The sequence below is a fragment of the Tenebrio molitor genome, chromosome 6 (genome assembly GCF_963966145.1).
Source record: "Tenebrio molitor chromosome 6, icTenMoli1.1, whole genome shotgun sequence".
NCBI classification, from domain to species: domain Eukaryota; kingdom Metazoa; phylum Arthropoda; class Insecta; order Coleoptera; family Tenebrionidae; genus Tenebrio; species Tenebrio molitor.
The window spans coordinates 9561802-9588946 of NC_091051.1; the positions used below are offsets into that span (position 1 = coordinate 9561802).

The following is a 27145-nucleotide window of genomic DNA, read 5'->3' on the forward strand; positions in this document are numbered from 1 at the left end:
TATTTGGCCGTTTTCTCTTAATCGCTGCATCAATCTTCTTATTACCTTAGCATCTGGATGACGTCGTTGAGGGTACAGTCTTGCGTAGTCTCTTGCTGCTTCAGATGCGTTATCATTTGATGCACCCAAGCAGAGTAACATGTCTACATATTCGTTAAAATTGTATGCCATTTTTTCAGACTTTTTGGAAAATTGACAGGTTAAATTTGACAAAAGCATTAACATTAAAAATTGAATTACCTATTGTTGCTATCATTTTCAAAAATTACATGTTTCTGTATCTTAGGAGATTTGCAATGTTGTAACATTGACGAATTTTCTTTGGACCCAAGAAATGGTACTCTAACATCTTTAATAACGTTGGTTCCGATAGACTTTTTGCATTTTTTACTTAAGAACATGATCAACTCAACCAAAATCTATACTTCAACAATAAAATTATTACTAAACGGTTGATCATATAGATTTTTATTGTCTAAAAAGGAAATCTTATATCTTGGCGAAGAGTGGACAAATTTAATTTTGGATTTCGAATTCGTGTTTAGTTAATAATACTTTATAACGTGCACGGGCACTTTTTTTTCATCACCCTGTATTGGAGCGCAGAGCACTCTACTATGAACCATTTTGTTATATGTAATACCTAAATAATTAAAATAATCAGAGTAAAAAGGTACCTACTTTTTGTGGGTATACCCACAATAATTAAATCATGTAATTGTTTTTTACGATAGTCTGTAACGCTATCCTAATACACTAAACACTAGAAAAAGTCAATTAATTGTATCAAATAATAATTGTTCACTGTAAAATCTTGTTTTCTAACACATCGAATCATCAGAAAAGAAAAAAATTAAAATTAAAACTAGAAAACATCCAAAAAATTACGCAGACATCGACCAGCTCTGTAGTTTTTAAATGACGGTTCCCAATGTTTTGCCCGTACCCAGCTGATCGCGGCTCTGCCCATCTCACTCTAGTGTTCATCGCAATACCTCTCACTCGTCTACCCATCTATAGTGAAATTTTTTTAATAAACAATTGTCAGTGTCAAAATGAAGTAAAAAACCATACTGTACCACCCTAAAATTTGGACATATGGACCAGCTGTATAACAATTTGACACCAAATCATGGTTAAGGTTATGTTCACTTCACTTCCCGTACCTTTCTTCCGTGAATTCATCTTCAAAACAAATTTAATGAGAAATCAGGAGAAACCTTTTCGAATTTGAAATAAACTCTCGCTCGTTAGGGCGCAGGCTCAGTTACACAAAAAAATGTTGACACTCAATGTGATCAATCGTATTATCATGAAAATCACAGTTTGGCTCATACCAACAAGACAACGTTTTGACAATTGTTTATTACAAAAATTCAACTATATGTAACTATAAGATCATTGGTATGGGCACAGACTACTTATCCAAGCAGATAGTGCACTTGACCAGCAATGCATTGTTTTTAGCAGTCCAAGATTCTTGCCGCTGTAGCTCCACCTTCTTTCGTTTGGTTCGCGTGAATTTAAAATATGAACCAATCGAGGCGGAATTCTAAAACTGTAAATAAAGGAAATAAAACCAATATATGAGCTCTAATGAATTTTATTGATGTTATGTCTATAAAAATTATACAGCAGCTTCTTTGTCGTATTTACAAAACCAACGAAACAGATTTTTAAATTCCTGCGAACCAAAAGAGAGGCATGCGCACTGAAACTGGAAACAATTCGAATTCGAGGTTTGAATAGACTATCTGTTTGGATGAGTAATCTGTGGTATGGGTAAGAAAAACGTTTGTTTATTATAAAGAATACAATGCCACCCCCATTTAGCAAAATGTGTAAAAAGGATCAAGCAAAGAAGAAACGGGCGCCCCGAACAACCAAAAAACAAATTGAAATCATCACAGCAACTAGTATCATTTGAAGGTTTTCAACAATATAATAAACACGAACAAAAAATTATTTTAGAAAAATTCTGTTTGTCTTATTTCATTCCCTGTTGATTAATAATTCCTTCAAGTCCAAATGATATTGACCTAATAACAAGTGTTCAATTGAAATGTTCATCAAGTTGGCTTTGACTTTATTTTTTAAAAGACAACATCGTAAATTAAGTTGGTTAGACAAAAATAGCAACAAAGATCAAAGCCAATTTGATGACTTACTAACTAGTTAATTCATTAATCATTAATAAAGAAAATAATAAAAATATTTTTTTAATTTTCAACAATTTTTTTCTCAAGTTTTTTTAAATGTAACGGGTTAAAATTTTTATACTGTCATATTGACAGTTAAAAGACCTATTAAAATTATGACGAATAAATATAGGTTGCTATTTAAAAAAAATAGATGATGACGTCATTACTTTGCCAAGGAACAGCCTGTATAAAAAAATGTTACGTCAGTAAACGTGAAATTGAAATTAAAATTCGACAGGTTTTTGTTCTGTCTTCAAAACTCAACAGTTTATGATTTATCGAATTGTTGCAATAATTTTGCCCCTCACTGTATAATGTAACGAAGTTACTAAGAAACGCTCTCGGTGGCGGATAAATTCCGTTCTTTCTCCGAGCCGGGGCAGAAAATTAGCGCGGAGCCAACTGCCTTAACCGCGTCTATCGAATCCGCCCCGGAACCCGTGTTTCTTCCGGCCGACGATACCCGGACTCCGCGCTGAGCCGAGCTCCCCCACCGCCCCAGTCGCGAGTCGCCGGCCGCGCGCAGTCCCACCATGGCGCGGCCGAGGCAACAAAAGTACCGCGCAGAGCCTGCACCTGCAGAGCTCATTCCGATTCCGATTATTATGCCGCTTCCAGTCCCGCTCCCGAACCAACCCCGACTCCGACCTTGCTGACATCCCGCTCTCTGTCTTCCTGGCCCGTTCCTTCTCATTGCGAGGGAACCCCGGCCATCCCGCTTTCTCCTTTTTCTTCCTGGCCCGTTCCTTCCCATTGCGAAGGAACCCCGGTCACCCCGCTTTCTCCTTTTTCTTCCTGTCCCGTTCCTTCCCATTGCGAAGGAACCCCGGCCACCCCGCTTTCTCCTTTTTCTTCCTGTCCCGTTCCTACCCATTGCGAGGGAACCCCGGCCATCCCACTTTCTCCTTTTTCTTCCTGGCCCGTTTCTTCCCATTGCGAGGAGCTGTTCGACCCGGCTTGGGAAACATCCCCAACGCCATGCAGAATCAAGCTTTGCAAGAGTTGAAGCAGACGTTGAGGTCTCCGCAATCTCCCGAACAACAACAACAAATCTTGACGATATTGAGAGCGAATCCGCAACTGACGGCGGCTTTCATACAACTAAGACAGGTATGTAGCGGTACCGACTGAAGAGTTGTATTACTAACGTGTATCACCAGTCCATTTGTTAATCCACTGTTGCACCTAGATCCCCACTAAACCACTTTTCGAACCTGAGATGTCTCCTTTGCAGAAAAACACCAAGTCGTCGGTGGTCGATACCGAGTCTTAAAGCGTCGTTTTCATGGTGGCTTTACAAGCGTGGCTCGCTCGGCTAGCTTGGCTTTGGAAGAGTCGTTTTCATTTTCATGGTGGCTTGCTACTGCAAGAGAGCCACGCCAACGCGCATGCGCTATTGAGCGAGCTAGCGTTGAACTGTCACACCAGCTGATTTGATTAGCTATGTAGGTGGGAGTTCGAGCACATGCGCAAGCTTCCAAAGCCTGAGCGTGGCTTTGAAAAATTTCCTATTCTAGCAAAGTCCGAGCCACGCCGTGGCGTTTTTTAAAAGCTGTGCTCCCATTGGTCGAGTCGCTTCCAAGCCAAGCGAGCCACGCTTGTAAAGCCACCATGAAAACGACCCTGAAAAGGACGTTTCATTGTCGGGTATCTGAGCTGTCGTTTCGGTCGTAATTCGATTTTAAAGTCGACGTTTGTTCGTAGCAGTCCCAACTGCAACAACCCAGCGGTACGGGGGTGGCAGGGTCACCGCCTCAACAACTGCAACACATGGTGACGCAGCAGAATGTTGGGTCAAAATCCGGGACAGGGCCTGAACCAGGGACCTCCGACGCAGCCGCTGACCCCGCAACAGCAGCAGCAGCAACAACAGCAACAGCAGTGGTACAAACATCATCAGCTATTGTTGAGACAGCAACAGCAGCAGCAGTAGGCGGCGGCGCAGCAGCAACAACAACAGCAGCCATTCCAGCAGCCGTCCGCGGCTCCCTCGTATCAGCAAAGGCTGCCGGCCATCAGGCAGCCGCACATGAGCTACAACTCGTATCCGGAACAACAGTATCCTCCGATGCAGGGGCTGAAGCCGACGCCGCCACCAGTGCCGTCTCCGCAGGGCGTGATGGGTCCACCTCAGGGCGGGATATCGGTTCAACAGCAGCAGCAACTGAGGACAGTGGCGGCTCGTCAGGGTAGGCAAGGTAGGCGCCGCCTACCCAGACTTTGCCAAAGATATAAATTTATTCAAGTTAAAATTTATTAAGAAATATAATTTAATAACTCTGAAATGTAATTTTTAATTTTTGTTTGTCTACATTATCGAATGTTTTATCCATTAGCAGCGCGCAATGAATCTCCGCCAATAACTTTGCACTGTCTACCAATACTTGGGCTTGAATCATGTGTGCTACGCTATCGTAAGCGACGGCAGGCGACTGCACGCCTAAGCTAAATTTCATCTGAATTTTGCGAACGTGAGAGATTACCCTCTCTCTCTCTCTTTTCTCTTTACACTGTGTCAGAGTGAAATTGACGTGAGGGCAAAATATGTCAATATAGCGTTTAGAAGGCAACTGGATCGGTTGCCTTTGCGGCTTTCCCACCGATTCGTTTTCTACCTAGTCTGGGGCGCATGAGTTGTTGCTTCATTTTCTTCAAAATTCAGATGATTTTACAGATGTTATAATAAGTACATTTTCATTTATAAAGGATAGACATTTACAAAAAGTAGGTAACTTGGTATGTATTGTCATGACCAACTTCATTCATATCCGCTTCGCTTCTATATGGCCGTTTCAATTTTGAATTTTACATGCAATCAAATGTTCCCATTTGATGGACATCTACTAGCGACATCTCCTCAACAAACAACCAAACTACAAATGAATTTGACATTAACGTCAATTAATTAACGTCAAAATCAATGGCCTCATTTTTATGTTATTACTGGTTATTACTGTTATCAGCCCATAAAAAAAAAAACAGGAAGACAAAAATGTTGGGTTTAATTTAACTAGATGACAACACCCCTGACAACACAAACAAAACACATTTTTAAAGGTAAGAGCACTATTTATAACTTCAAAACTTTTCAGCTCAGTAGTTTACTGTTCAAGCTTAGTCTTCAAAGATTCCGTTTATTCTACACAAATATTACTAAGGATTGGTTTCGCAGCCGTTTTAATAATAACAGCAGCTTTGTGGTCTGCACAGGAAAACGCTGAATTTTGAAGGAGGTGATCATACAGCAAGTCATGCAAATGAATACATGGTTTCTCATATTGTAGAAATGGTACCTAACAGTTTTTGTACTATATTTGCAATTCTCAATAATGCCTACAAATGAATCACTGGAATACAGCAATTGACTCCGATTTTGAAGGGCTATTAATCTTAATAAAGATCCTAGTATGATGGTGGATCAAAGTGACATAAAAGATCACTTCAACAAATATGTATTGTATATGTATTGGTTTTCAGGGAAGAAGCAGGTTCATTTTCATCTGGGGACTGGGTCAGGATATGAATTCGTACAAACAATAACAGGGTTCTAAAATAACTAAAGAAAACATTTTGCATGTTGTATATTTTGGATCTGAATTCTTACAAATAGGAATGGGACAGCATCTTTAGTGAGTGTCACTTTTTTTGAAGATGATCTGTAATTTTGTTGAGATCTATAATACAATTTAATAAACTACCTTCTATAAGAAATGTTATTATTCAAAAAATACTACAAAATCTTTTAAGAGACTAGCCATTTGTTTCTCTGATCAGAATCGCTTGGAAATTGGGAAAAAGGCTTCAAATTTCTACAAATAAAACACTTTCTGCCCATTTTGTTAAAAAAACAACTTAACAGTCCCGAATTTATTTAAACTTTAGAATGAATAAGTTGTCAACTTGACGGAAGATGGCGACACATGATGCACGTTTCATGGACTACTTTGCGGGAACAAATTTTTGCTAAATTGAGACGGCCATATAGAAGCGAAGCGAATATGAATGAAGTTGGTCATGGTATTGTTAACTTGTATAAACCTCGTGACAAATTAATCAAGGAAAGAAATAAAATCAACTTACTTTTCATTAATAAGCAAACTTGTAACTTGTAACTATTAGTATTATTATAAGTTACTGAATAGTAGTTTTGTAAACATATAATTTTTGTGACCAAAAACATTAATTAATATCTACTGGTGTCAAATTATGTACATAGCCCGTTCGTTAGAAACTTTCTGATTTCCCAAAATCGTATTAATATGAAAATTGGTGGCCGACTATAATCGACTGCTCCAAGCTCAAATAAAATATTTTCAAAAAGGCGACACTTCCGGAAATCGACGTCATCTTTGTTTTTTTAAATAGAAAGGCCCCATTTTAATTATAAATTTGGATTCTACGTTAAATTTTGAGTTTAGAACGTCCTTTTGTTAACACTTATCTGTCATCGTTTTTAACCCACGTCATCTTCTTCTCTAAAAAGCAGGGTTACATGGCTTCATTAAAAAAATATATCTTTTGAACAATTGCAAATAAATAATTGTTTTTTTGTTTATCGAATTCCTGAAGGTTTGGTCGATCTTTTGCGCTATTAGTGACGTTTTTTTAATGTTTCATTCGCCGACTGCAATTTTCAAATTTATGTATTGCCGCCTACCCACACGAAGAGGGTACAAGCCGCCACTGACTGAGGAGTCCGCCGCCGATCAGGAGTCCGCAGCGAGTCCGTCGTCGAGGCCGTCACCTAGTCCCAGAAATCAGGCGGTAGCGAGTCCCAGGGGCTCCAGCCGTCGCCACACGATATGGCGGCGTCGGAGATGCTGCTCGGACAGAACCACTCGGGAGCGTTGCATCCGCACGCGTCGCCGGTCGAAATCAACCAAGAGACGGGAGAGGTGCCGGCGATGACGCCTCAAGATCAGCTCAGCAAGTTCGTGGAGCAGCTCTAGTGGTGAGTGTTGGCACAAGCTCTGTTCTCCCAACGAACTGGCAATGGTGCTACGTAACTGACGACTCATCCCCTCGTACAAGTGTAAAGTGATTGTAAATGTATACTTAAGGACAGACCGACGAGTGTAGCTATAGTATAATTCAGAATAAGTGGCATCGCGGTAGGTGTTGATTCTCTAAAGTGAGCTTTATGTTATGTCAAAAAATTTAGTAAACATGTGAAACCGTCATTACTTTATTCTGAGGTTATGCGTTACATAATTTTGACATGGTTTTCACCCACAGCAGAGATAACCCCCAGACAAATAATACACTTTTCATAAATGAAACAAGGAAATTCCAAATACTTATAACAAGAAAATAAACACAAAACGATTCCAATGATAATATCAAGGCCAAATTAAAAGCGAAGGTTACCAACAGCATCGAAACTATATTTAGGGTATTATTAGCAAGGATCTTGCTGCCAACGTAAATTTGAATTTCCAACGCCTACCGCGATGCCACTTATTCTGAATTATAATATATGTAAATACAGTGTAGATTTTTAATCTAAATGTATTTTTTCCGTTGACCGCTTGTTAATTTCAATATTAATGAATTATTGTGTCTAAAATACAGTGTATTAATGGACTTCATTAATACACTATTTTTCATTAATCAACGAATCTTGCGATTTTCATGTTTTGATGATTTTTTGATGTATAAACAACCTCGAACATGCACTGTTTGCACTTACCAACACTGCAGGAGGTAGTGCAGCAGGGTTTTCTATATTTTATAGCTCCATAACTGCACAATTACGAATTCACTTTTTCAAAAGCCGACCTTTTTGGTTATAATTCGCATGTCATATTTTTCAAAGGTAACTAGGTTTTCTTAGCAGCCGTGATTTTTACGTGAAATTGAATGTAAATGGAGTTGACGTCTTCTGACATTCTTTGCGGAAAAGTGAATAGAAAGTGTTGAAAAATTTAAAAATGGCCTACCCTGAGAGCAAAAAAAAGGATGAAGGTATTTTATAAGGTTTCATCTTTATCGAAAAAGATGAAATTGGTTTTGATTTGGCTTTAATTTGAAATTTTGTCACAAAAAAAAAGTTTGCGGTCAACGAAAAAATTTTGTAATCAACTCATTTGTTAATCGGCGATTAATAATGTAATGATTTGAATACATTACTTTTTCCGCCAAATATTCGAACCTGCGCAAAACGGTAACAAATGTGGTCGTGATCGTCATCGGCTCGGAGGAGCCCTACGTTGTGTCTTTCTTTTGGCGGAAAAAGGTTCGGAATGCAAACGATGAGGGTTCCAGTTGGAAGAGTGCCGCCAATAAAACACACATGTGAGGGACGCAAAATACCTTTTATTAAAAATGCCTGTAATAACTTTGATGAAAAAAAGAAATTGAAACGAAAACAAAGGACAGAAATTAAGTTTAACGAAGTACAAAAAATTAACTAATTGAGTACATCACAAAGATAAACGACAAGATGAATGCAACAATGTTTTAAAATAACAGAAAACTGGTACATGACAGACAAAATGACAGTTAAAACATGCAAAACAAGTAAACAAATTATAAGGCAGTTATTACAGACAGGGACGGATGAAAAACCCTCTTCAAAAACCGTATCCCAGGTATTACTCATATTTCACAATTAGATTAATGACAAAAACAATGGTTATTTGAAACTACGCGGTCAATGTACGCCAACGGGAGCTTAGAGCTGGAGGTAACAAACTTTCGGCCGCCAGGGGACTCAGAAGAATAATCTGAGTCAGTCATCTTGAAATCAAGCGACGTTTATAGATATTCGGGGTATTAATGAACGTCAGACTATTTCGCCGACCAAGCAAGAGTGACAGAGCGCCTCGGGGTCGTACGATTAGCATCACTAAACAGCATAAGCGAATATTTAGCTCCACCGTCCCCAACCAACCGTTTCCCGACAAACCCCCGAAATCTCTATAACCTCGACGGAAGCTTCACGAAAACATCCCGCCGCCGCATAAGCGAAGACTCAGGTCCGCCCCCGCTAACGGTTTTAAATAACCGTAGCTTCCACAGAAATTTACTAAACTACCCCACGACTTCCTGATTGTCACCTAGCTCCCACAGGGGCGCACTTACAACATTTTACTTTAACTTTTCCGAAATATAGCAACAACACGAAGAAAAAAAAACCGAGTTTAACTCTATCGAACAAAGCGTAACATTAAACGATGAGAAAATCCAACAAACAAAGCGCAACATCAAACAATGATAAAATAAGCAAAACAAACGCAACATTAAACAAGGATAACATAAACAAAACAAAACGCAACATTAAACAATGAGGAAATAAAAGAGAACAAAGCGCGAAGTTAAATAACGATAAAATAAAAACACTTTAAACAGAAATACAATTCTCGCTGGCAATACTAAACAAAAATATGGCGGGTCGAGTGCCGTTAAACAATGTTAGTGAAAGAAAAACAAAATGGACGCACGCGGTCCGGACGACGGCTACTAATTTCCGAAATTACAAGATTGCAAAAAAAAATGAACCTCCCGGGAGAAACTTAAGGATAACGCTTAAAATTAACAAATGGGCGCTTCTTAAAGAAACAGCATGCAACAAAATGAAATCTACAACATACCCTTACCACGTGGTCCTGGACCCAAAAACAAAAACAACGGACAACGAGCGTGAGATAAATAATTACCCGTGTGGAATCAAAAAAGAAACTGCCAGATTCTTCACGGGTGTGTTCGTTTCGAAAAACTAAACAAAAGTGACCTACCCCCTTCAACCGCCCGCGCGAGCCCGTTTCATCCCCGCTATTTCCGCTTTTTAACAGCGTCGCCAACTCGCCAAGATTAACAACCCCATCCCTTAGTTCCTTGTCTAGCCGCTAGTACCTTCCCATTTGGCGCGCTCTCGTGGCGGTACCGGGAATTAAAAATTTTAAATTTTAAACTGGGTCACTACAATAATCTCAACTATTAAAGGCACTCACTCGCTACACTCGTTCGTGCTTTAAACAGTTTCGATTATTAATCGCCTTCATTAACAAACTAGTTTATTAAATAACTATTAATTGTGTTAGGTACGGCGCCAGTAAAGAATCAGAGACGCCTTATTTCTTAGAAGGGTGCGTTGCCAGGACACTTGTGACAGCGGTACCGCCATCACCTGATTCTATCCTACCTGGACGACCGTCTATATAAACCCATGTTTTATGTAAAAGGGGCTGACAGTGCTGACACTCTGACACTCAGACTCTTAGCAGTACGACCAACAGGTCAATTGTTCATTTTTGTTAACCAAACCTTGTTGTAAATAAGTTGTCGTAAGTTGTACCAATATACTACAAAAACACAGTGTGTGTTTTAATTCCGAACACGGAACCCCAAACGTGTCTGGAGGAAACCCCCAGACTAGATCGGCGTCGGAAACATCCGCGACCGAACATATGGTCCTTCGAGAGCCGGATTCAGTAGATCCACCACATACACACTTCAGCGTGGAAGAAGAATTCCATCAACAATACTTCTACCGTCGTTGGAGAAACAGTCAACGCGTCAACACAACAACAAAGGTCAGTGCATTCCTTTTCATCATTTCCATTCCAATTGGTCATTATCAGCAGTGTGTCAAATTGTTTACATTAATTTAAAATTGACAATCAAAACAAACAATCATGGCAGAAATCGAAATTAAGTCATTAAAATCGAAGCGAGCACAGTTAAGGGCGCGACTCACAAGATTTGCCACTTTCATTCAAAATTCTGCGAATCATCATAAACCAAGTGAAATCAAAACGCGTTTAGATGGCATATGAGTCATTTTGAGTGAATTTGAGGATGTACACGCACAATTAGAGTCATTAGATCCATCAGAAGTCGACGAAGCAGACATTGAAGAATTTGAAAATGAGTATTTTAAATTCGTTTGTGAAGCTCAAAACCTCGCAAGTTCACAAAATCACAATCAGGCAGGTAGCAACCCCTCAGGCGTCACTAGTGCAACGGAACTCGCGGTTCAGGTAAAATTACCAAACATTCAACTACCGGGTTTCAGTGGCGATTTTACAGACTGGTTAACTTTTAGAGACACATTCATCTCGCTTATACACGAAAATCAGCATTTAAGTTCAATTCAAAAATTCCACTATTTACGAAGTAGCTTAAAGGCAGTCGCATTAGAAACAATAGAACACCTAACGTTATCCGCTGATAATTATGTCGCTGCATGGGAGTTACTAAAATCGCGTTTCGAGAACACGCGATTAATTACACAGCATCATGTGCGCGCGATTTTTGCATTACCCGCGGTAAACAAAGAATCCAAATCCCTGAGACAGTTACTGCACGGTTTAACTTCAAACATGAAAGCACTAGAAGCGATTGGTCGACCTGTTCAACATTGGGATGATTTATTGGTTCATTTAATAACAACAAAATTTGATCATCAAACCACGGTAGCATGGGAAACCAATCTCACAGATCAACCACCGGACACAGATGCGTTAACAAAATTCTTAACACAAAGATGTCAAATGCTAGAATCACTAGAAATTAATGTTGCGCATAGAAACGCGTCCGCGAATCAAACAAACAAAATCAACAAATATACAAATTCACGGCAGTTCTCAACAGCTCACGTAAGCGCGAATAAACGAGTCAATTCATCAAATCAATGTGCGATCTGCAAACAACAACACCACTTGTACCAATGCAAGGAGTTTTTAGCACTTTCTGTAACTCAGCGAGTAGGTGAAATTAAAAAACATCAATTATGTTTAAATTGTTTGAGAGCCGGGCATATATCCGAGAACTGTTTAGCAGGCAATTGCAAAACGTGTCACAAAAAACACAATTCATTGTTGCATTTTCAAACCACAGAAAGTGTCCCTTCTGATCAACCACTCACGGTTGCGTCAGCTACTCATCACGTTCAAACACACGACAAAAACATCGTACTATCGACAGCCATAGTTCAGGTCACTGACAAAAACGGGAATAAGCATCAGCTAAGAGCTTTATTGGATAGCGGATCGCAGTCAAACTTTTTAACGGAAAACGCAGCGCAGAAATTAGGATGTTATTTTAACAAATTGAACTTGCCCATCATCGGAATAAATCAAGGCGTGACAACGGTCAAGAAAGCCACAAATATTCAAATTCATTCAAACCAGAGTTCGTTTAAAACATCTTTGTTCTGTTTAATAGTGCCTAAAATCACGGAGAATCTTCCACTGGTATCACTCGACGTAAAAAGTTTAAATTTACCAAACAACATCAGATTCGCTGATCCTCAATTCCACGTTTCGCGTCCGATCGACCTCTTAACAGGAAACGAACAATTTTGGAATTTAATCTGCATAGGTCAAATACGTTCAAACAAAGCCCCAACGCTGCAAAAAACACAATTAGGGTGGATTATCGCGGGTGAGATACCACCAACCAAATCAAAACCAGTTGTTTGCAATCTAGCTCAAATTTCACTCGAGCAACAATTAAAACAATTTTGGGAATTAGAAAGTTTTGACCATTCCAAACCGTTATCGGCTGACGAAACAATTTGTGAAGAGTTTTTTCGGAGAACTACACAAAGAGACTCTACCGGACGGTTTATAGTGCGATTATCATTTCGGACAAATCCTCCAAACCTAGGTCCTTCCAGGAACATAGCGGTAAAACGGTTCTACTCGGTTGAAAACAAATTGAAAAGGGATAAATCTTTACACCGGGATTATAAATCATTCTTAGACGATTACGAAGCACGCGGACATTTAGAACGTTTGTCGGAAGGCACCTTGGCAAATTTACCTGCCACACTCACATATTTTTTACCGCATCATCCAGTTTTCAAACCTGAGAGTACCACCACAAAATTGCGTGTTGTTTTCGATGGTTCCTGTCAATCGAGTAACGGCAAAAGTCTTAACGATAACTTATTCGTGGGACCGGCGTTGCAACAAGAATTATTTTGCATCCTAACTCGGTTTCGTACACATCAATATGTCATCACAGGTGATATCGAGAAAATGTATCGGCAGATACGGGTGTATCCTGATGATTGCAATTACCAATTAATCTTATGGCGAGATCAACTGAATACTGCCATTGAGACATACCGGCTTTTAACAGTGAGCTACGGTCTAAATTGCTCACCCTATCTCGCCCAGAGGTGTTTACAAGAACTAGCGGTTTGCAACGCGGAACGATTCCCCGAAGCTCACCAAGTTATTCTTCGGGATTTTTACGTAGATGATCTGCTTACGGGAGCAGACTCTGTTGACGCGCTCATAAAAATTCTCGAAGAAGTAACAACAATCCTCTCGGAAGGGGGCTTTCAACTACGAAAATTCTCATCAAATGACAAAGCAGTACTGCAATCGTCCGATGAAATAGCATCAAACGAAATCATCTCATTAGACAAGCAAGGTCAAAATAAAGTACTAGGTATCAATTGGGACTGCAGTTCAGATAACTTCAGATATTCAGTGAACATTCATCACGTCAAAAATACAAAACGGGGCATTTTAAGCGTAATCGCAAAATTATTTGATCCCCTCGGACTCGTAACGCCAATCACAATAAGTGCGAAAATCATTTTACAAAGGATCTGGACTTTAAAGCTCGATTGGGATGAGTCACTACCTGCGGATATACATACAATGTGGACAAACTTTCTAAGTACTTTCAGTCAGATAAACAACATAAGGATTCCCAGGAAGGTGATTAACGACCGATCGTATTCTCACATTCAAATTCACGGGTTTTGTGATAGCAGTCAAAAGTCGTACGGTGCGTGCGTATACGTGCGAACTCTCTATAATGATGGACACGCCGAGTCACATCTTTTATGTTCGAAAAATCGAGTTGCTCCACTCAAAGCCATCACCATTCCTCGTCTCGAATTATCAGCCGCCTTATTATTAGCACAACTCATGAGCAAAATCAAGAAGACATTAAATATTCCCGCGGAAAAATTCATTTATTGGTCAGATTCAACAATTGTTCTGTCATGGTTGAAAATGCCGTCATCTTCGCTAAAAACATTCGTTGCCAATCGTGTAGGAGAAATCCAATCCTTAACATCAGTTGAGGACTGGTACCACATTCGAACATTCGAGAATCCCGCAGATATACTATCACGGGGGGTTACGCCACAACAACTCAACAATTCGACGCTTTGGTGGCACGGTCCGCAGGTTTTAAGAAACGCCAATTTCGAAAGTTCCGATGACAATATTTCAATTTCTTTGTCTGACATCCCTGAAATCAAACCGAAATGCTGTCTGGCTACCACCAGAGTTAATTCAAATTTTGCAGCTTTGACAAAATTCTCCACATTTTCCAAAACAATTCGAGTCACGGCCTATGTCTTACGATTCGTAAACAATTCCCAAAAAACGAATAACAAGAACACGGGGCAATTAACTAGCGACGAAATCAAACGGGCACATGACGTAATCATTAAAATGACGCAACTCGAATAATTCAGTAAGGACATTCACCATCTCACCAATCATAAAACATTATCAAAAACAAGCAAACTAATAACATTGCAGCCCTTCATAGACAAAAATGGTTTACTACGCGTAGGGGGTCGGCTCAAACATGCTTCGATCGCGTATGAACAAAAACACCAGCTGCTCCTACCGAAAGATCATCATGTAACAAAACTCATCATTCAGTCTTATCACATAAGTCACTTGCACGCTAGTTGTCAAGCTACCACAGCAGCAACTAGGCAACGGTACTGGATACTCTCTTGTCGGGATATTGTACGTCAAATCATTTTTAATTGCGTAAGGTGTTTTCGGGTTAATCCCAGATTCGAAAATCAATTAATGGGAAATTTACCTGAACCACGAGTAACACAGTCTAGACCATTCACTCACACAGGGATTGACTATGCGGGACCCATACTCATAAAAGATGGCTTCAAACGAACCAACAGAAAGATCAAATGTTACATCGCCATTTTTATTTGTCTTTCAACTAGAGCTGTGCACATTGAATTAGTTTGTGATTGTACATCAACAACATTCCTCAATGCGCTCAAAAGATTCATGTCTCGCCGTGGAAACGTTTCAAATTTGTATTCAGATAATGCGACAAATTTTGTGGGTGCGAACCGCGAACTTGCTAAGTTATTCAAAACAAATGATTTTCAAACCAAGATAATCAATTCACTAGCAGACCAACAAATAAATTGGCATTTTATCCCTCCACGCGCTCCACACATGGGTGGACTTTGGGAAGCCGCTGTTAAGTCGACCAAATTTCATGTAAAACGCGTCATAGGGGAGACGTTATTAAATTACGAGGAGTTACACACACTGCTGTCAATGATCGAGGCCTGTCTTAACTCCCGACCCATCACTCCTCTATCCAGTGATCCCTCCGACCTAAAAGCACTGACCCCAGGCCACTTTCTCATTGGGGACGCACTGACGGCGCCACCAGAACCAGATGTCAGCGATCTCCCGAGCAATAGATTATCCAGGTATCAATTGTTGGAAAAAATGCGCCAACATTTTTGGAAACGGTGGTCCGGAGAGCACCTGCACCAATTGCAACAAAGGACGAAGTGGAACACCGCCACGCAACAACCCCAAGTCGACAGTCTGGTGCTTCTCCGAGAGGACAACATTCCAGCCTTGCAATGGCTTCTTGGAAGAATCACAAAGTTACACCCGGGGACTGACGGATTCACCAGGGTGGTGACAGTGAAAACAGTGCGAGGTGTAGTGAAACGACCAGTGACAAAAGTGTGCGTGCTACCACTGTGTTAAAAAAGACAATCGTTGCGGCCACTCATAAACTCTTAGTGTAGGATCTTTTTTCAAAAACGATTTTCTTTTTTTTTTCGTTTTTTCTTCTTTCTTCTCTCCAACAATCACATTGGAACATGTCTACTATCTTTTTTTCATCTGTTTGTTTATATTCTTTGTCATATTATCATGTGTAAGGTAGTTAGCATATATCAGATTAGTTTAGGAAATTCATCATCATTGTACAAATTAATTAGTATCATCACATGTACTATTATTATCTCGTTGAAAGAGGTACTTTCAAGGGGGGGAGGAAATGTTAGGTACGGCGCCAGTAAAGAATCAGAGACGCCTTATTTCTTAGAAGGGTGCGTTGCCAGGACACTTGTGACAGCGGTACCGCCACCACCTGATTCTGTCCTACCTGGACGACCGTCTATATAAACCCATGTTTTATGTAAAGGGGGCTGACAGTGCTGACACTCTGACACTCAGACTCTTAGCAGTACGACCAACAGGTCAATTGTTCATTTTTGTTAACCAAACCTTGTTGTAAATAAGTTGTCGTAAGTTGTACCAATATACTACAAAAACACAGTGTGTGTTTTAATTCCGAACACGGAACCCCAAACGTGTCTGGAGGAAACCCCCAGACTAGATCGGCGTCGGAAACATCCGCGACCGAACAAATTGTACATATGTTTAATACACTCTTGTATCATATTATAAATAATGTTAGTGAAATGTTTACCTTACAACGTGAATGAAGATACCTAATAGTATATTATGCAACAAGATTTATAAACGGCACTTTAGACACGCGTTTTATGTTAGGCACGAGTGAAGCGTAGCGGAGCGAGTGTTTAATAAACAAGTGTCTAGAGAAGTTTATAAACGAGTTGAATACTATACTTTTTCTACGACCAAATTAACAAATGGAACACACAAACGAAACAAGCAACTTTTTTATTAAACGTTAATTTAAACATACAAACTAAATGAACATACCAAATAGGAATATATATATTTCTCAGGATACAAACTATTGGTGGCTTCAGGTCCATATTTGAAAAATACAACGAATTATTCCACTGCAATGACGTTTTCTTTCACGCCGGATGCGAAACTGATAAACGTCAAAATACGAACTTGATCTAGAGCTAAATATGTCCAAAAAATTCAAGCCGTGTTTAAAGAAACTTCGAGCGTGTTTAATATCCCGAAAACGCCCGAATGGACACCAAGTTGTGACTAATGAACAATCGTTTTTAAAGTGACGTTTTGTACACTATTTGTCAGTGCAAAATGTGACACTTTAGAGAAGGAAATAGAAAAAAGTATTTGGCTTGCGAGGCTGTGTTCTTAACTTAACGGATTGTTACCTGCGGAGGTTGACTAAACATAGCTACGCAAGTTAGATATCTGACCTCATCAATTTTATATAATGTACTTGTTTATTCCAGAATAAGTTCTTTAACCGCATTATTTCATAAATAGTAAAAATATAATTTCAGTTAGATATCTGACCCCGCTATTTAAGCAATTATAATGTCACTTACTCATTAGCATTGACGTTTGTTAAATATTTAACAAACCGTTAACAAGCTGTTAATCATGCGTTAATAATTTATTAATTTTTAATTATTCGTTAACAACCGATTAATGGCCAATTAACTTTTCTGCAACCGGGCATAACACTGTTTTCAATTAGTTTCAAAACAAGAAAAACCTATACACCGGGTGTCCCAACGGTTTGGCAAAGTAGATTTACTAAGTTAATATAAGTTCTTTGAAAATTGCTATTATACATACAAGTTATGAGCACGGTTTAAAAATATTTTAGATTATACAGGGTGTTTGGTGTATCGGTGGCAACACAAACTTATAATTTTTTAAATGGAATACCCAGTATTTTTTTGCGTTTTTGGAAAGCTCTCGTTAAAACAAAGAAGAAGATACAACATTTGATGGGTCTAACTTCTACTGTTAGTAAACTATTCGCTCTTTTGTGTCCGGACATACCAAACTTTAAAAATTAGTAAAAAATATAACAGATGATAATTATTTAGATTAGGTTTTTTTAGAACATTGTAAATATCGTCAATTTTATTGCCTTGTTGAAAAACATTAAGATTTTTACTTAATTACGTAGAGGGCGCTTCAAACGCAAACTCTTTATTTAGTCAATTTTTTTAAATGGAACACCCTGTATTTCGATATACCGTTGGATAGCTCTTTCAATGAGCGTTTAAAAGATATAAGGTGTTTGGCATCTAAAATAAATAGTTTATCCACAAATTTCATTTAAAATATCAAATATTTCAGATTTTTCTTTAATTTAACTGAACCAAAAAAATACATTTCATCGAGTTTAATATTACTATAGATTTACAAAATAATTCAAAAGAGAATAAATTTAACCTTTAATTAACTGAAAAAAAGAAATAAAAAGAACAGTGGCAGTTGTACACTTTCCAAAAAAAAAACACAATAAACAAGTTATCCAAATTTGAATCGAAATACAGGGTGTTCCATTTAAAAAAATTGACTAAATAAAGAGTTTGCGTTTGAAGCGCCCTCTACGTAATTAAGTCAAAATCTTAATGTTTTTCAACAAGGCAATAAAATTGACGATATTTACAATGTTCTCAAAAAACCTAATCTAAATAATTATCATCTGTTATAATTTTTTACAAATTTTCAAAGTTTGGTTTGTCCGGACACAAAAGAGCGAATAGTTTACTAACAGTAGAAGTTAGACCCATCAAATGTGGTATCTTCTTCTTTGTTTTGACGAGAGCTTTCCAAAAACGCAAAAAAATACTGGGTGTTCCATTTAAAAAAATATAAGTTTGTGTTGCCACCGATACACCAAACACCCTGTATAATCTAAAATATTTTTAAACCGTGCTCATAACTTGTATGTATAACATGAAATAATAACATTTTTCAAAGAACTTATATTAACTTAGTAAATCTACTTTGCCAAACCGTTGGGACACCCGGTATATGTCTGTAAGAGCAAGATTGATAAATCAGTTATTAGTCGTTGTACCGCCGTTGTGTCTGTAAATAAAGTTCTTTTTTAAAAACTTGTTTATTTAACAAGAAAATATAATTCGCACTGTTGCTATAATTTGTTTTTATATTACAACTAGCTGACCCGGCGAACTTCGTACCGCCTCAGAATTAATAAATGTTGTGTTAACTTATTAGGTGAATTAAATTAAGTTTTTTTATTAAGATAAAATGAATAATTAAAATGAATTGAAATTTAATGATTTAATGCATACACAAATTTAATACAGTTGGTTGCAAAAAAAACGGGAAACGAAAATTTTTCTAATGTAAATTTGGTTTTGTCCATTTGTCACTTAATTGTCTACTCGACAATACCTATCAAATAATTTCTAAAAATGTCTGAATTTTGACTCTAATTCTAACCTATCTCTCGTAAGAAGGTTTCACACTATGACAAAATTGTAAAAATGTGTCAATTTTATTCTGACAGTTCCCGTTTTTTTTTTTGCAACCAACTGTACCTTAATGCTAAGCACTACGCCCTCCGACGGAGATTATTCATTCGTATTCACGTCACGTGATGTGCAATTTCTGCAGGGATGTTGGCCTTCAGGTCTTGTATGGTCCTTTGATGGTTGATATAAACGCGAGATTTCAAAAAACCCATAAACAAAATCGCAAGGGGCCAAATCTGGCGAGCGAGTTCTCTACTACAAATTGCCCCTTATTGAAGTGAAACTCCAGTTCTTCGTCTTGTCGCACTCCCGGTTTGTCTGAACGTAGTGACCCATGTAACAATTGATTTCTGGTTCGGGACACGACCCAACACTGAAGCGATTTCGGAATAGCCCTATACCGTCAATGCTTTAGATGCGGTATCAGTCGGCCACTCTCTGGTACCACTTTATGACTCTTCTCAAACTACGCGCAAGCGTTAGTGACACTGCTGGCCCTCTGCTGGGATCTTTCCACATGGTGCGCTCTGCATTTAGTACCACTTTATGGCAGTGCACATTTAGAGTAAGGCCGGCCTGAGATATGACATTTGGTGGGGGAAACCTGCTCGGACAAAATATCCCAGTGGCGTGGCAAAACCGATCACAGCAGAGAATAGCGGTCACAGTAACAATCAGCTGACTTTTAATCTGTTGAACACCCCTATTTTACGAAAGATGGACTCGTCCGACTGTTTTCCGTCTACGCTCACCCCCACCAAATGTCATATCTCAGGCCGGCCTTACTCTAATAGTGCTCCCTCCTGTTAATACTACCTCCATGCTTCCAACGCATGATGGCAGCTGACAGAGATAGGGAACAAATCTTTAAAACCACGGGACCACGGCTTCCGAATGAGACCACTCCCGCCCCATTACAGTCTGAATGGCGCGCATTTCAAAAAAGGAAGTTATGTTGTCGCACCCTGTACAATGCAAAAGTAGGTAAGAGTAATACGTGTTGATCATGATCACCATTGATCACACTTGGTGTCAAAACTCAGCTGACGTGGCAAAACCTTTCAAAATGAATTTTCTTCATACATTTTTTTCCTTAGTTATTCGATGTTTTAATAGTTATTCTGCTAATCGGAGCGGAGACAAATCCAACAATGTGTAACACAATAAAAACCATTGGTGTGAGCTCGTGACACATCATGTCGAGTACTTTTTAGGTTATATGAAATCACTGAATTAACTGAACGATCAAGTTATCGACCGGGGTTTAAAATTATTGAATTACTTATATCGCTATTAAAAAATAGGGGTTGATGGTAGAAGGGTGAAAATTTAGGGTTGTATGTATTTTTTAATACCACATCATAAAGAAATAAAAATAAACAATTTTGTCCAAAAAATAAAATAAAAATGTTTGGGGTGGAGCAACCTTATCACTTAGGGGTATAAAAAATAGATAACAACCTATTCTCAGACCTACTGAATATACATATAAAATTTCATCAAAATCGGTCAAGCCGTTTCGGAGGAGTATGATAACTAAAACTGTGACACGAGAATTTTATACAGTGCCTTTTTTTTAACACTGGCCATAGGGATTTACATGTGTAAGAGAATTTAAAAAACGCAACAGAAAAACTACCTCTTCCACCCCAAACACGTGGCTCATAAATTATGTTCTGAAAGGTCCTTGACTCGGGGGTGATTTTTAACAGTTCCACAGGCGAGAGAGTCAGTGTGGGCTTGGCAGCTGAAACCGACGGGCTGTCCAAGGTACGAGTACGAGAGTGACGGCAGGTGAATAATTGTGATCCGGAAGTGGTGTAGTGAATAGAGATACAGTTACCAGGTGTGTTGGTAACTGGGTGATAGCAGGTTTGGGCAACCTGGGCTATAGATCAGTACCTTAATGCGTAAAACCTCCCTATACCATGGTATGATTCCTGAGCACCGGATGTCCGGGTGGGGCACCTTTGGCTCATGACACGGCTAGGCCGTTGACCGGGCGCGTTTCGTAGAGACGGCTGGTGGTGGCAACCAAATGCACCGATCATACGTGCTTGATTAAAAGGTTATGAGGTCATCCCGGTCCCCAGGTACTGAGGGGGCATAGTAACGTATGGAAGTGGGTTGTAGGCTCATACTCTGGCCGTGGCGGTCTTCCTCTGTGGAGACTGCGGGCGGGCTGTGCACCCCAAACTGCACACGGGGCTATTACAGGTGCTACTAGAACATCCAACGCAATCCCGGAACGTAGCGCTCTGAAGACGACGCCCGTGGTTCGAGCCCCTCATCACGATAGAAGCTAGGGGGAGGAATCCCCCGGGTGAGTCACTGTATGACCTTGATTCGCGACAGATGTGTCAGGTGTTTATCATTTACATGTTTGTACCGTCCCATTGAGCAAACCCGAGTCCGGACCTGTGCTTTACCGTTTGAATGACTGAATGAGGTGGAGGTGAGTCCGACTGTAGATTATCGTACGACTGTAGCTGAGATTGTCTAATTTAATGTGTATCGATGAGTCTGATCGATTAATTATCAAATATTGAGGGATAACGCCCTTGGGCAAAAATCAAGTCTTACACATGACAAAAACTTTGGATCGTGTTAATAAGCTTTTTAGCAGGAATTTTTAATGAAATTTTGCAGAATATTAGATTAGTATTTTATTAATCAATTTAAGTTTATTTTATACTACAGAATAAAATAATTACGGAATTAATTTAAAAAAATTACTTTTAATTTATTACATTATTTCTTGCCCAGAAGGTTTTATAATCGTTAGACAGTTACAAAATGTTCGACAAAATTTTTATGATCGTCTTGATTAGTGTCTTGCAGGCTATGGAAGACAGTATGAAGAAATTATGAAATGAAAATTTAAAAATAATTAAAGCAGCAAAAATTGTTGAAGCAGAATTTTATTTATTTAGATGTAATTATGATTTCCTATGTTTTATGTTTATGAAATAAAACTGCACATTTTTCAAAGTATATCCTATTCCATCATTTCTTTATGTGAAAAGGTGTCCATTGAAAATTATTACTGTCTGACGTTTGTTGAGTTTACATTACGTCAGCCTACTTGGCAAGCCACGTGGTAAATTTAATAAACTTATTTTTGCTCTAATTCCGTGATTATTTTGTTTTGTACGATGGACCGAACTGAAATTGATTTATAAAATACTAATCTAATATCCTACCAAATTTCGCTTAAAAATTCCCACTAAAAAGCTCATTAACAGACCCTAATCTTTTTAGCATGTAAATCCCTATGGCCAGCGTTAAAAAAAAGGCACTGTATATTAGATTTTATATATTAGATGTATGATTCGTGACAAGTTTATGATTAGTGATGCTGTATAAACTAGCAAATTTTTACCGAGACTGTAAGTGTCGTGTCGGTAGCTATTGTGATGGTGGCTTTTGGCCCCTATTTGTTTTGATATAATATATTTATAATTTATATATCGTCTTGTTTTCATGTGTTACATTCCACGCGTGTGGAGTGGTGCTGGCACCTGACAATCTTGACCCCGCCAGTGCAATACTTACACAACACTCCATCCTAATTTATTACTGAACATACATCAATTAGAATAATTAGTGTTAAGTATTATATAAAAGAGAAATAAACAATATTTGAAAAAAATAGTTTACACATTGAATCCTGCGTCGTCCTTTGTTACAGAAAAAACAATAAAAAAGAATAAAAAGTACAAAAACAATAGAAATTCTCGATTTCTACACGCTTTAACTACGAAACTATTGATCTGACAAAAAAACATGAAGAACAAAAAATGTAGAGAATTGTACGCTCTACATTTTTTATAATAACTTAGATAGACGTATCTCGCACGGATAATGAAATAATCGCCGAAATGTGATTTTCCATTCCTATTCTCCAGTATGGCGGGGTGAGTGACAACCCCCCAAGGTCGCAAACTCGGCAATATTAATAATATGCCTAATAGAAGATACCTGCCAAGTATAAAATTTTCTGTACCTTTTGCAAGGTGGAGCCATTTTTATGTCTCTATTGACTGGACTAGTAACGATTCGTAAATTTTCAGCGAAAGTGAGATTATGTTTTGTGGAAAATGCTGACGGTTTAACTAAAAAAGATCGTCGCGCTTTAAAAGTGCAAGAAAAAACCAAACAAGAACAACCCGGTGAAGTTAAAAAAGGCCAACAGCAACAAGAGCAGCAGTCAAAAAAGGCTCAAAAGACTTCCGCATCGGAAGTACCCAAGGCTCCAAACAGTCAGCTATCAGAAAAAGAACAGAGAAGGTTAGAATGGGAAAAGAAATTAGCGGAACAAAAAGGCGAATCCGGGGAAAAAAACGAAAATCTAAGTAAAGCCCAGCTCCGCGCCAAGCGTCGCGATCAACAAGAAGCGCAGAGACTTGCCAAGACTAATGTAAAACCAGAGCAAAAACCTCAAGAGAAAGTCATTGAAGTTAAAAAACTACCACCAACTGTGAAAAAAATTGAAAAAAAGAAACCAATTGATGCCAACAGACTTCAAATTGTAAATCATTTGTGTTCAGATGTCCCATCTGAAAACAAAATTGTTAATTATAAGAATGTCCGTGCTCCATCCTGCTTTTGTCAAGTTAGGTGTACAGTACCGCAATAAGAAAATTTTAGGATTGAACGCTAGGTGTCGCGCACTCTTATTAGCAGTCAAGTGCCTAATTAATGACCTTCAAACGCCCCCAAAACAAGAATTCTGCAGATATCTGGAATCTACACTTAAGTCATGTGTGGATTACTTGGATTACTTGCATATGTGTCGTCCTCTGGCGGTGTCCATGACCAACGCGTTAAGACATTTCAAAAATGGACTGCATCAGGCTGAATCCTTAGAAGATAGTATTAAAGAAGAGACTCTCTTAGGCAACATCGATACGTACGTCGCCGACGACATAGACAAAGCTGGAGAAGCGATCAGTTTGACGGTCAACAAAAAAAATCAATACGGGTGACGTAATTCTGACTTACGGATGGTATTTTACCGGAAATTTGTCAGTCCTCTCATCTCTTTTCGTGCAGATGCTAATTTACAAATCCTCAACTTGTTGTATGACGTCACACCGCCAGATTTGATCACCGCTGTTGTCACCGAATTTGCTATTTTGCCTTGTTCTAGTGCCCCTGTTGTTTTAAGAATTAAAAGTGAATTTAAGTGAACTTGTATGTAAAATAAATAAAGCCTCATATTAATCATCTTCTCATAAATAAGTACATACAACATATTACAGTATTCATTTGACAATGTAAGAGAAGGTATTAACCTTAACACAACTTTTCCTCACCGTCCGACCTAGGAGGATTGCAGGGCATCATCAAAGGTCATTAGCAGTATTGACAAAGAGGAAAAAGACTACTAAGAATTGACACTGGTCGCACATGTCTACCTAGTTCAAAACACCGACGAAAAAGTGTAAAGAAGACCAAATTTCGATTACCTCTGCGACAATATCTTCTCATTCAAGGTTTAAAATAAAGAAACGATGTAAATAAGTAAGGGAAAAACACTAATATATTTTCAAATTCTATATGAAACATTTTTTTATTGCAGATAAAATTGTGTACCTATTGTGAATTATGATCGACATTAAAAAAACTTTTGGTAATTGTTCACTTTAACTACTCGAATTTTCGCTTTTTTTCTGGCTAGACAACCTCAGGGCGTCCTCCTAAATCGTGTCCCACCATTCAAACCTTGTGCAAATGCCTTTTTTTTCTCTCTTGTTATGTTTCAAGGTCGCGTCAAGTCTTAGTATAACTAGAGGGTAAGGAAAATTTTCATTTGCACAAGGTTTGACTGGTGGGAAACGATGTAGGAGGACGTCCTGAGGCTGTCTAGCCAGAAAAAACGCGAAAATTCCAGAAGTAGTTAAAGTGAACAATTACCAAATTTTTGACTTTTTCTTTGGTCAAGTTTAAGTATAGGGAAATTTCCGGTCATAAACCCCATTTGTTTGTCTGGTAGCGTGAAATATAATTTTTTGTTTTTTTGCGATTTCCTCTAAAATGGAAAAAGCAAGGTAATTTTTTTTCGGCTCAGAAGAAGCACGTTGACAAGGGGAATCCAACAGTGCAGAATTCATTACCATATGTTGCTTCATAAGGGAGCTATGGCCGTTTAAATTATTTCCGAAGTAAAAATTTGATAGAAGGTTCATGGTTATTTCGAAAAAAATTTTTGTCGTCGATACGAACGAAATTGCGGTTAGTTATTGTATAGGATGAGTTGAATTCAGGCATAGGGAAAGTTCCGGTCATAAACCCCATTTGTTGGTGAGTAAGCCAAAAATATGAGTTTTTTGTTTTTTTGTGAATGTCTCTTAAACGAAAAAAGCGAGGTAAAATTTAATAAGGGAGCTTTGGCCGTTTAAATGTTTTTTCGATGTGCAAATTCGATAGAAGGTAGGGGTTTATCGTTTTTTCATATACAATGTAACGCTCCCGGTGGCGGAAAAATTCCGTTCTTTCTCCGAGCCGGTGCAGAAAATTAGCGCGGAGCCAACTGCCTTAACCGCGTCCACCGAATCCGCCCCGGAACCCGTGTTTCTTCCGGCCGACAATACCCGAACTCCGCGCGCTTAGCCGAGCTCCCCCATCGCCCCAGCCGCGAATCGCCGGCCGCGCGCAGTTCTACCATGGCGCGGCCGAGGCAACAAAAGGACCGCGCCGCGGCCAAGGCAACAAAAGGACCGCGCCGCCGCCGAGCCTGCAGAGTGCAGAGCTGTGGTGCAGAGCACAGAACACCTATGCAGAGCTCATTCCGATTCCGATTTTGATTGTCATTCCGCTTCCAGTCCCGCTCCCGAACCAACCTCCGACTCCGACTCCGCTTCCGACCTTGCTGACATCCCGCTTTCTTGCTTCCTGGCCCGTTCCTTCCCATTGCGAAGGAACCCCGGCCACCCCGCTTTCTCCTTTTTCATCCTGGCCCGTTCCTTCCCATTGCGAAGGAACCCCGGCCACCCCGCTTTCTCCTTTTTCTTCCTGGCCCGTTCCTTCCCATTGCGAGGGAACCCCGGCCATCCCGCTTTCTCCTTTTTCTTCCTGGCCCGTTCCTTCCCATTGCGAGGGAACCCCGGCCATCCCGCTTTCCCCTTTTTCTTCCTGGCCCGTTCCTTCCCATTGCGAGGGAACCCCTGCCATCCCACTTTCTCCTTTTTCTTCCTGGCCCGTTCCTTCCCATTGCGAGGGAACCCCGGCCATCCCGCTTTCCTTCTACCCCTCTCTCTTTCGCCCCGAACAGGAAGAGCCAACGGCGTCCAGGTCCGACCGGAACAACAGTAAGTACGAGCCGCGCTCCCCTCCGACACCCGCCCGGAACATCCTCCAGGTCACGGACACCGTCCCCGAAGGGTTCCGGCGCCACCAGGTACCAACACCCCTTTTTGTACATATTGTAAATAAAGGCCCGCCTGTTGCGACACCTGCTTGTTTTGCTACCCCCTTTCCGCGCCCTGACAGCCGACCCCCGGACACCATACGCTCCGCGAAGCTACCCCGGCCGTGTGGCGTCCCACCACAGCCGCAAAAAGGGACTGGCGCTTGAGGCATACCGCGACCGACCCGAACGGCGTCAAATCCCGTGACGTCACTACCGTAAGTGATCGTCACAATAAATGAAAGTAATTGGTATAGTCCTACAGAAACTTTAGTGGAATTCGGCTTTGGTTGTAAATTTAACAACAACAACCGAAGAATAAGATTTTATTAT

The 27145-nt window shown here is 39.5% G+C and overlaps 2 protein-coding genes, 1 long non-coding RNA gene and 1 pseudogene across 8 annotated transcripts; all 4 read left to right on the plus strand.

Moving 5' to 3' along the window:
- Nucleotides 1–2762: 2762 nt before the first annotated feature.
- Nucleotides 2763–4486, plus strand: LOC138133443 (uncharacterized). 3 transcript variants are annotated; one of them, XM_069051359.1, is made up of 2 exons: nucleotides 2763–3311; nucleotides 3909–4486. In XM_069051359.1, the coding sequence occupies exons 1-2, from the start codon at nucleotides 3180–3182 to the stop codon at nucleotides 4392–4394; spliced, it is 618 nt and encodes a 205-aa protein (XP_068907460.1). In that variant the 5' UTR covers nucleotides 2763–3179; the 3' UTR covers nucleotides 4395–4486. The 3 variants fall into 3 exon arrangements, with proteins under 3 accessions (XP_068907460.1, XP_068907459.1, XP_068907461.1); XM_069051358.1 differs by having other exon boundaries at nucleotides 2764–3311; nucleotides 3906–4486; XM_069051360.1 differs by lacking the exon at nucleotides 2763–3311 and adding an exon at nucleotides 3602–3848 and having other exon boundaries at nucleotides 3906–4486.
- Nucleotides 4487–4947: 461 nt separating this feature from the next.
- Nucleotides 4948–5912, plus strand: LOC138133444 (uncharacterized). 4 transcript variants are annotated; one of them, XR_011160371.1, is made up of 2 exons: nucleotides 4948–5258; nucleotides 5299–5912. It is a non-coding gene; the product is annotated as an uncharacterized lncRNA (long non-coding RNA). The 4 variants fall into 4 exon arrangements; XR_011160370.1 differs by having other exon boundaries at nucleotides 5302–5912; XR_011160368.1 differs by having other exon boundaries at nucleotides 5315–5912.
- Nucleotides 5913–7003: 1091 nt separating this feature from the next.
- Nucleotides 7004–15946, plus strand: LOC138133139 (uncharacterized). Its single transcript, XM_069050944.1, has 5 exons — nucleotides 7004–7131; nucleotides 10519–10735; nucleotides 11000–14614; nucleotides 14717–14904; nucleotides 14983–15946. Exons 1-5 carry the CDS (start codon nucleotides 7004–7006, stop codon nucleotides 15944–15946), a joined length of 5112 nt encoding a protein of 1703 aa, XP_068907045.1.
- A 6251-nt stretch (nucleotides 15947–22197) lies between these two features.
- LOC138133140 (translation initiation factor eIF2B subunit delta-like) lies at nucleotides 22198–24593 on the plus strand (annotated as a pseudogene).
- Nucleotides 24594–27145: the final 2552 nt, after the last annotated feature.

What these genes read in the sequence shown, in the direction of transcription:
- LOC138133443 (XM_069051358.1), top strand. Translation starts at nt 3,180, where the DNA reads ATGCAGAATCAAGCTTTGCAAGAGTTGAAGCAGACGTTGAGGTCTCCG. An exon ending in CTTTCATACAACTAAGACAG is followed by an intron (nt 3,312 to 3,905) that starts GTATGTAGCGGT and finishes GTTTGTTCGTAG; the next exon opens with CAGTCCCAACTGCAACAACC.
- LOC138133139 (XM_069050944.1), top strand. Translation starts at nt 7,004, where the DNA reads ATGGCGGCGTCGGAGATGCTGCTCGGACAGAACCACTCGGGAGCGTTG. An exon ending in GCGTCAACACAACAACAAAG is followed by an intron (nt 10,736 to 10,999) that starts GTCAGTGCATTC and finishes AGTGAATTTGAG; the next exon opens with GATGTACACGCACAATTAGA. An exon ending in AAATCAAACGGGCACATGAC is followed by an intron (nt 14,615 to 14,716) that starts GTAATCATTAAA and finishes ATAACATTGCAG; the next exon opens with CCCTTCATAGACAAAAATGG.